The sequence below is a fragment of the Xenopus tropicalis genome, chromosome 8, assembly GCF_000004195.4.
Source record: "Xenopus tropicalis strain Nigerian chromosome 8, UCB_Xtro_10.0, whole genome shotgun sequence".
Lineage (NCBI taxonomy): Eukaryota > Metazoa > Chordata > Amphibia > Anura > Pipidae > Xenopus > Xenopus tropicalis.
Genome location: NC_030684.2, coordinates 74,530,247 through 74,540,448, shown reverse-complemented (window position 1 = coordinate 74,540,448; position 10,202 = coordinate 74,530,247). Strand labels below are relative to the sequence as shown.

General features: G+C 42.2%; 1 protein-coding gene across 4 annotated transcripts; it reads left to right on the top strand.

Moving 5' to 3' along the window:
- Positions 1-1,333: 1,333 nt before the first annotated feature.
- nfkbil1 (NFKB inhibitor like 1) lies at positions 1,334-7,289 on the top strand. Of its 4 annotated transcripts, none has more exons than XM_004916917.4 (6): positions 1,334-1,491; positions 2,618-2,722; positions 3,050-3,337; positions 4,232-4,344; positions 4,710-4,842; positions 6,026-7,289. In XM_004916917.4, exons 3-6 carry the CDS (start codon positions 3,067-3,069, stop codon positions 6,670-6,672), a joined length of 1,164 nt encoding a protein of 387 aa, XP_004916974.2. In that variant the 5' UTR covers positions 1,334-1,491; positions 2,618-2,722; positions 3,050-3,066; the 3' UTR covers positions 6,673-7,289. The 4 variants fall into 4 exon arrangements, with proteins under 4 accessions (XP_004916974.2, XP_002941348.2, XP_004916975.2 ...); XM_012969552.3 differs by lacking the exon at positions 1,334-1,491 and adding an exon at positions 2,482-2,498; XM_002941302.5 differs by lacking the exon at positions 2,618-2,722.
- Positions 7,290-10,202: the final 2,913 nt, after the last annotated feature.

The window sequence follows — 10,202 nt, the reverse complement described above, 5'->3', positions numbered from 1 at the left end:
TACATACTGCTAAAGACTGTAGCATACTGCTTGTGGGATGAAATGTACAGTGCGGCGGCAATAACACACTTTTTATGGAACTGACAGCACTGTAAATCCCAGTCAGAATAAAATGGAATTGAGCACCAGCAACCCCACAAATAGGAAATGCTGCAATCCTAGCCTATATCAATGGAACTGTGTAATCTCAGAAACTTCCAGTTCAGGATAGCAGTGTAACTTCCTTCTTAAAGGAACAGCATCACCGTACTGTTGCCCTGTTCTGGTAAAAGTTGTGTTTTTGCTTTAGAAAGACCACTATAGTTTGTATAAATAACCTGCTGGGTAGCCATGGAGGCAGCCATTTAGGCTGGAAAAAAGGTACAGGTTACATAGCAGATAAGTTACTTGTGATCTGCAGAACTTATCTGCTATGTGCCTCTGCCTTTTCTCCTTTAAATGGCTGCCCCCCTGGCCACACAGCAGCTTTGTTTATATAGACAATAGTAGGGTTGTACCAGTTGCACCAGTGCAGAGCAACAGTACATTATATTGTGATTACTTTTATACACTTTCATCTTTTGGCATTGCTGCTCCTTTAAAATTACACTGTGAACCCAGAGACCTCCCCACCACTGGACAGCATGTCACCTCAGCAAAGGACAGATTTTTTTTGTCCCCCTGTATGATACCAACAAATCTTCCCAGCACAGGACAGTGCAAGGATTTCAAACATGTAACCCCCAGGAACTTATTTAACATAAGGGAGATTTTACTTGCATGCCTGTATAGCGGCTTATTAATACATTCCATCATACAGGAACGCATGAGTTAACAGAGATCATTCTTTAATTAATATGGGGCCTGTAGTAACTGAAGCACCGAACACAGGTAAGATTCTGCGTGATTGTGTTCCTATGTGATGCAACGAATATAAATACACCTGACTGTAAGCTTCCCAAAATAGCACCATGCCTCACAGTATAAGAAAAAAACAAAAAAGAATAAATTTGATATGACGACTTTAGCATGACATCCTGCCCCATGTCAGCCGCAGGCCCCAGGGTCTTGTCCCAGCACGTCCCCAGTGTCAGCCCTGTTCATATGTATTCTATTCATGCATAATAATAATAATGCACAGCTCTCAACACCAGCACATCCCCGTCTCTTGATTCCTTCACCTCACTCAGCCCTCTTTTTAGTAATCTATTAGCCTCCATTACTTATTTAATCTGTACCATGTTGCATCTGGACATGTTACAACAACTGCATCGCCATTTCACTCAACAGCCCCAGCCAAACAACCAACGGTCACATGATAACTACGTCACTGCAAAGCCATTTGATCTGTAGGGAAGTAGAAAGAACTGCTTCCGCTGTGTACTTGCCTGTAGCATTTGGAACGCATGTTACTGCGCATTAGAACGCGGAAATAAATGTTTTAGATTAAAAAAAGAACAATATCTGCCTGCTCTGTCACTCCACTGTTGGCGAGGACAAGCAATATCTGAGGTAGGGAGAGGCGAGAGGGGGGAAAGGAAGGGTTGGCAGATAAGAAGAGACAGAAATAGTTAATTAGTGTCATTTACAGTGATTTTATATCAAACATTTCACAAGTGTTCAACATTTCACTCTAGCAAACCGATTTTGAGCCCTAATTTGCGTAATAAAGTCTGAGCAAATAAAAAAAAGACCCATATATAGTAGAAGCGATGTTTCTAGCTGTCCAGTGCGAACCCTCTTATTGATTTTACATAGCACACCCATACACCCACCTGTATTTCCCACTATGTCACAGGGCTTCTTCCTGGGGCAAGCATGTCATCTCTTTGGAGAGCCCAAAATATGAAATAAGATATAAGCAGTGGCCCCTAGGCTACACTTTCCACAGGCCCCCCTTCTAGGCTACTCTCACTCCCTACAATTGTACAAATATACAACAATTAACTTTCAAAATGTTAACTATTAGTAATTATTAGTAAAATAATGCACCTGGATGGGGAGGAGAAGGCAGTAGGCAGGCAAGGAAAGTGTGTGATCAGGGGCCCCTTATACTCTTTCCAAATTGTTATGTACACTTATAAATGAACCTGGCCAGGGAGAACAGAAGGAGGTATCAAGGCAACTTGCTTAAAGGACAATGAAAGGTTAATATAAATTAAAAGTAAGTCTAAAGGCATTCTTATTAAGTACTTACTGCATATCTAAATTCCCAGATCCCTGCTTGCTTCTCTGAGATATGGTGCTGGCAGGCTACAGCAGTGTGAAGACTACAGTGACATCACTGAAATATCTCTCCCCTTCCTGTAGGCTGCCAGCGGCAGCCTTCCTACTCTCTGAGCATGAGTGTAACTTGATCCTGTCTCCTGTTCTGAGCTACACATGCCCACCAGCCAATCAGAAGCGGATCTGGCAGAGGGGAGGGGGAGGGAATGAAACACATGTGCAGTATGAAGCAAGGAGGGAAAGGAAGGGAGAATACCTTTTTAGAGATGGCTGCCTGTTCTAGAAAATGTGAAGTAAGTGTGACTGAGTAAATATTTGATTAGGTGAGCCAAAAGTGTGGCGTTTTTACTAAACAATAGGAGGACTATTGGGCAGTATGCTTTTTAAATTTTGACTTGCATTCTCCTTTAAGGATTGTGTGTGCCACTGCACCTAGAAGTACAAATAATCCATGCATGCGATGTGTGAGCATTCTATCCTGTCTCAGGTTCAGCACAACCGGCATAGAGAGTTTCAGGTGCGTCACTTGGATGATCTGTACTTCCTTGCCTAATTATATTGCCTGTCTTCTGGCTTTCCTTCTCCCATGCAGGTGCATTATTAAGTGTACATAAAAATTTGGAGAGCATATATCGGGCTCCTAGGCATTGATCCACCCCGGAGATAAAGTGCAACCTTCTCTGGTCCTCTGAATTCTTAAATTGAATTTGCATAGTTTATATATGACAACTAATCTGGTAAAGATAGAAATACCCTATTTATGAGAGTCTAAATGAGATAAATGAAAAACTAGCATGCAGTGCTAGTGAATTATCATGCTATTTATCTTTTTATTTTTTTTCAGGTTGTCTCCTAGCTTCTATGTCTTTCCGCCGGGAACTTCGTGCTCTGCGCTATATTCAGAGAGGTGATGTGCTCAAACTGAAGTCTTATCTCCGCCGGCACAGGCACTTGATCCTTGACCAGCCTCTGCCTGATGGCTTGAGTCTTCTACATGCTGCCTGTGCGTTTCATGAGGATGCATGTGCCCTGCTTCTATTGCGCAAAGGAGCAAACCCTTTAAATAGCGACTCTGCAGGAAACAATGCTCTGCATGTGGTAGCTAAGGAGGCAAAGAGTGGTTGGAAGGAGGGTGAGGAGCTGTTATTATTTAGAATTATTTTTAATATTCAAGTGCCTTAGTTGTATATAGTTATGTACCATTCAGATTTTGTTTTTATTGATTTATCCCTACCATTGTCCCCTTCCACCCTCCTACTGATGGTTATCCAGACATCGAAAGTAGTACTACAGATATATTTTTAGCCCAGTGACTTGTGGTAGTTTTTGCCAGTGAAAGCAAATTTTACATGCAAGTGTTGCTTCATTTTTACATGTACAGGTTTTGTTATAGGTGACCCCAGTCTTGCTTATGTGTAACCTGTTCCTGTCAGTAGGAAATGACTCTTAGAGGAAATGATTACTCTGAGATATTCACAGATATTCTCTTTACTACTGACAGGGCCAGAACTAGGAATGGGCATGTGCCTAGGGCACTGTTGGGCGGGGGCACAGTTCTGGTCTGCAGACCAGACTGGTGAGAAGGGAAAAATAACGAAGTGACAGCTAGTGGGGGGCACGCTAATTAGTATTGCTTTTAGCCAGCCTTATTACTTGGCCTGGCACTTACTGTAGGTGGTACTGTAGTATAAATATGCTATTGGTAGTTTTGACCCCTAGCTTTACCAGTCCTCATAAATTTTGCTGGAAGGTAAATCTTTTCTTTAGACTGAAAGAAATCAGTACTCCAGGTGAGTACTTTTTTCAGAAATGTAAACTAGCTTGAAATGATATCCTTCCCAGTTCTTCTAGTTATGACAAATCACAATGCAGCATTCATTTTGTCAGAGAATGTATCATCTGTCTGGCTACTGAATGCTATACTATTTAATTTTGCTTTAGTTCGAAGAGCTATTTTACCTTAAAACTGGTTAGTCATAATATAGCACCAACCTCACAAATGAATTTCACTCTCTTTTCTCTGTAGCATACAAAGACCTTGTTGTCCCAATACTCAAGAGATGCCCGAGAACCCTGGATGCCCCAAATTTTCAGGGTACCACCCCAAGAGACATCCTGAGACAAGTAGAACATCTAATTGTAAGCTGATCTATGTCTTTTACTAATGAATATAGCTTGGGGTCTAAAATAAAAAAGTGGTAGAGTGGTTAATTTTTGTAGAAAAAAAACTGCAGACATAGTTGTGTAGTTGTATGCTGCTTTTAGCAGCAACAAGTGGAAAAAATAGCAACCCAGTCCAGCACTGTGCTTCCTCTGAATGGCATGTCCTTCCTCTGTATATGCAAACGTTGTGATATTAATGCAAAGTCTATCTGAATAAGTTTCCTGGCTGAAAATGAAATGGGCAATTAGGTAATTTAATACTCACATGAGAAATAAAATATTATTTCTTTATATTCTGGGTTTTGAAAGGAAGGTGACTGTATTTGTATCTTACCATGCAGTTTGACCAACCCCAGCAAGCATGTTCCATGTGGACACAAAGAGACCCCTCATCTCCAGATATGGCAGACTGGAACATGAAGATAATGGCAGAGAGCATGGATGAGTATCAGGAGATGTATGGACTTTATGAGGGTGAGATAGACATAAATTGACATTTTATTTCCATTAGAAAAAGGGAGAACAGTGTAAGAAATGTATGCACTGGAGTGGAGTGTTTTAAAGGACAAGGAAAGGCTAAGTCACTTGGGGGTGCCAAAATGTTAGGCACCCCCAAGTGACTTAAATCGCCTACCTTTTACCCTAGGCTGGTGCCCCTGTTCGGAGAGAGCAGCACCAGCCCGGGGTAGCTGCAATTGCTTCCTCCTTCCTGCTTCGCGTGCACGCACATGCGCAGTAGAGTGAAAAACTATAAAGTCGGCTTTTCACTCTACTGCACCTGCGCTGGTGCCGGGAATTTGCCGGCAGAATGAAGCAGGAAGGAGGAAGCGCTCGCTACAGGTACCCCAGGCTGGTGCTGTTTTCTCCTAACAGGGGCACCAGCCCGGGGTACAAGGTAGGAGATTTAAGGCACTTGGGGGTGCCTAATATTTTGGCAGGTTATCAATCTCTTTCATTGTAATTAAAATTACAGCTGATTTGAGGGGGTGACAATTCAACAGGAGGTTAAAACTTAAAGGAACAGTAACACCAAAAAGTTAAAGTGTATAAAAGTAACTAAAATATAATGTGCTGCTGCCCTGCACTGGTAAAAGTTGTGTGTTTACTTCAGAAAGTCTACTATAATTTATATAAATAAGCTGCTATGTAGCCATGGAGGCAGCCATTCAAAGGGGGAAAAGGCACAGGCACATAGCAGATAACAGATAAAACACTATTGTATTCTACAGAACTTATCTGTTATCTGCTATGTAACCTGTGCCTTTTCTCCTTTTTTCCAGCTTGAATGGCTGCCCCCGTGGCTACACAGCAGCTTATTATATAAGTTATAGTAGTGTTACTGTAGCAAACACACCAGTTTTACCAGTGCAGGGCAACAGTGCATTATATTTTTATTACTTTAAAGCTCTTTCATTTTTTGGTGTTACTGTTCCTTTAAGAGATTTAGAGCTGTTGATTTAACATGTCTTCAATAATTAAAGATTTTAAATCTTAAATCTGGGCCTTATTTGGCCACCCACACACACACAGAGTTAGATCTAGATGATCCTGTCATTGGCCTGATTTTCGTGTATGCCCAGATTTATATAATTATCAGCATGGTTGGTGTAGCACAAACATTCACAGGTCTCTTTTTAATATATTTCTCACTCTGCAGATGACTGTTTGGAAACCCTACCTGAACCTGAAACTTTTGAGGACTGGGCTGATCGAATTTACAGGGAGTACCAGTCTAGGCATTGTCAGTCACGGCACTATGGAACCAAAGCACACAAGGGTCCTGTTGGAAATACAGTAAATATTTTGGAGGAGCAAAAATATCTAGACAGACAAAAACAAATGGCAAATGAACTTCGCAATGCCCAAAGGCAGCGGTATCAAAAACAGTGTGAGGAAGTCTTTGGAAGAGTGGGCTCAGACAGAGACGGTGACATGAAACTGGCAGATGTGGAAGGATGGGACACTGAAAAACACAGAGAAACATTCATAGAAACAGATACAGGAAGGGGAGAAGACAATAAAGATAATGGGCCAGGTACCAATCTGCTTGGGTTCAATGACATACCTTGGCCTGTGCGAGGAGGCACTGCTGAGGAGATGGCACAGTATATAGCAGCAGGTGCAAACCCTTCAACCCCTACTACATATAGACGTTACCTTCGGACACAACAGGTAACATGGCATCCTGATCGCTTTCTTCAGCGATGTGGAAGTCGTCTTCGAGCAAGAGATAGAGAACGAGTGCTTGGGACTGTTACAGCTTTGTCACAAGAACTTAATAGGCTGGCAGAACAAGTAAAATGACACATACTTTTTCACATAATGTGATTTTTTGGGACTTTTTATCTGCATTCACATTCTGAACAAAAATGATCCGTCTCTTCTCCAGTATTTATTTATTTTTTTTCTGCATCCTTCCTATTTCTTTATCTATCTCACCGGGGGTTATTTAATAACACTGGACAGTAAGGGCTGTGGCACACATAGGGAGTAGTCGCCCACGACAAATCTCCCTTGTCGCAGGCGGCTAATCTCCCCGAAATGCCATCCCACCAGCGATGGAATGGCATACGCGGTGCCGCAATTTGCCTGAAAACGTGGAAGTTTCCTCTCAAGGCGCCGCGTATGCTATCCCACTGGAGATTTACATTTCGGGGAGATTTGTCGCGGGCAACTAATCTCCCATAGTGCCAGAGCCCTAACCAGTAGCAACCAGTCATTAATTAGCTTTCTTCAGCCAGCCACTGGTAGAAAAATAAAAGCAAAAATGTGATTGTATGCCATTTGTTACAGCCCATGTGCAAATTTGCCCACTGTTGAGTGCCACTGTTTAACTTCTGTGAATTTTATACACAGATGTATAACTTAACAAATGTTTAAATGCATTAAAAAAATATATTCTTTATTGCTATAGACAACAACAACTCACCCATTATCAATATATATATAGGACATTAAGACATTCTGTGCATTAAGCTACTAAGAAATGCCCTCCCCTTTAAACAAAACAGGGATTGTTTGTCCATACATTGCAATATACTTCAAGCTGGCCAACTACGTCAAAGTCATCTTTTCTGGCCAGTCTTACACTGACTTATGCAATTCATTAAGAATTATACTGCTTCTATATACGTTTAGCAAAGGCACTAAGTTTTAATTGCAACTTACTTTCTTTCAAGGTTAAAACCCCCATATGGTTGCCCTTTTATTGGCTCCACTGGGATCACCTGACTGTAGCTGGGAAGGGTGGGAGCTACAACATGGAGCTGGCCACTGCTCCTGTATAAACTATAGCAAAAAAGGGAAAGTTGTGCTCAACCACTACATTTTAAACCTTTAGGCGGGGGTGCAATGAGGTTGTGACCACAAAATACATATAGACAACAACAAGAGATCCTCTGCACTCACCCATTATCAATATTTATAGGACAGTGCTGTCCAACTGGCAGCCCGGCCCCCGACCCCCCTCTGTGTGGCCCCCCACCTGTTTGGCTGCTTTGATAGCATACCTTTGTGTAAGCTTTAAATGGTATCAGTACTGGCCTCCTGCATGGTTCTCACCTCAGATTCAGGCTGTAATCCCCCCTGTATTGTTTAAAAATGTAATCCCCTGTGTTGTTCACACCTTTTAATCCCTGCATTGTTCACCCTCTGCTGTACACACAGGCTCAGACTGTAATCACCCACATTGTACACCTCTTCACACCTCAGCAGTAGTAGAAACCCACGTGGATGTCATTTGCATATAAGTGATATTTAAGACCAAAAGAAGAAATAAGGTCTCCTAGAGAGAGAGTGTACAGGGAGAACAGCAAAGGACCAAGCACAGAGCCCTGTGGCACTCCCACACTAAGATGAACTGGGGTAGAGGATTTGTTAGCGAGAGCAACAGAGAAGGAGCGGTTAGAAAAGTAAGAAGAGAACCAGGATGCAGCTTGATCCCAGATACTCAGAGAATAGAGAATTTGCATAAGGATAGAATGGTCGCAAGTATCAAAAGCAGAGGAAAGGTCAAGGAGAATGAGGTAGTGTCCTTTGGCCTTGGCAGTCTGGAGATCATTTGCCACTCTACATAAGGCCGTCTCAGTGGAGTGTACAGGCCGAAAACCAGACTGCATAGGGTCCAGCAGATTATGGGTGCAGAGGAAGTTAGTGACACGAGAAAAGACAAGATGTTCCAGGAGTTTAGAGGCTAGGGGCAGGAAAGAGACCGGACGATAGTTAGATAGGCATGATAGGTCCAGTGTAGCCTTTTTAAGAATGGGTTTTACACATAGGGGCACATTTACTAATCCACGAACTTCTGAAAAGCGTGCAAATGCGTTTTTTTCGTAATGATCCGAAGTTTGCGTTTTTTTCAGAAATTGTTGCAACTTTTTCGTAGCCGTTACGACTTTTTCGCAAATTGTCGCAACTTTTTCGTAGTGTTACGACTTTTTCATAGCCATCGCGCCGAGTACGAAAGTTTCGGATTCATTCAAGCTTCAGTATCATGACTTTCCTTGGGCCAGGTTGGAGCTGCAGAGTGCCATTGAGTCCTATGGGAGGCTTTCAAAATCATGCTAAGTCTGAAAGTTTTGCCCGCAGTTTACGATCGCTCAATACGAAAAAGTTGCGACAAGATACGAGCAAATCGTAACGGCTACGAAAAAGTCGCGACAATTTACGAAAAGTCGTAACGGCTCCAACAGTTGATCTATTTTCACCAAGCTGCTTGGAAGCCCTGTAGCCCTTTCCAGCCTTGTGGAGGCCCACAATTTTGTCTCTGGTGTCTTTTGACAGCTCTTTGGTCTTGCCCATGGTAGTAGTTAGAGTCTGACTGACTGGGGTGGACAGGTGCTACTAATTTATATTAATGAGTGGAGCAGAGGTGGACTATTTAAAGAGTAACAGGTCTTTGAGAGCCAGAATTCTTGCTGATTGCCAGGTGTTCAAATACTTATGTGCAGCAGTGCAATAAAAATACATTCTTTAAAAATCATACAAAGTGATTTCCTGAATTTTTTTTTTAATTGCTGTCTCTCACAGTGGGCAGACGCCTCCATGATTTCTATGTACTTGCAAAATCACAGGGTGTTCAAATACTTATGTTCCTCACTGTATGTGCTTCCTTGCTTCACCTAGTGGTAAATATGAGAATAGCACTTAAGCAGGGGAGAAGAAGCAAAAGCAGAGTCTTAAAGGACTGGAATTGAATTAGTTAGGAAACATATACCTGAAAGCAGTTGCATTGTGCTGTCTTGGCTGTTTCTGAAAGCAGAGACTGAAGTGAGATGGCTGCCTACACACAGGGTCAGCTGGGCTGGCCGGATACCTGGAAAAAACCTACTATGTGTTGGCAGCCACCGACCCAGACCCAATCCCCCCCAGAAAGCATTGACGATCCTCCTGCTGACATCCCTCCCCCATAGGTAAGAAGGAGGTATGTGTGCTCAAGCAGGGGGCTGTTGGGCTCCGCACACTCCAGTCCAACCCTGCCTACACACCATTATTACAATTCACAGCGTAATATAGTATTAATAAATACATTATAATCGAGATTTAATCCCTATAATTAGACGCCGTTACATAATATCTCCCAACTGTCTGAATGTAAAGTATCCAGTGCTCAAATCCAATAAGCTACATCAATTCATTCAGAAGTCACATATCCAATACCTGCTGTCTTATATGAGACACATTATCACAAAAGAAATGTTTTTCCAAGTATGGCCATATTTTGTCTGGCATTGTTTTCTTCCTCTTTTTCTGGGTCATATTTGCATGTATATGCTCATTTAGGCATATTATGAATTGTAGAGTTGTTTGTCCCACATATAATGGACTTTGTAAGC

Coding starts and splice junctions, on each gene's coding strand:
- nfkbil1 (XM_002941302.5), top strand. CDS start 3,067: ATGTCTTTCCGCCGGGAACTTCGTGCTCTGCGCTATATTCAGAGAGGT. Junction 4,345..4,709: donor GACAAGTAGAACATCTAATT/GTAAGCTGATCT, acceptor CTTACCATGCAG/TTTGACCAACCCCAGCAAGC. Junction 4,843..6,025: donor GATGTATGGACTTTATGAGG/GTGAGATAGACA, acceptor CTCACTCTGCAG/ATGACTGTTTGGAAACCCTA.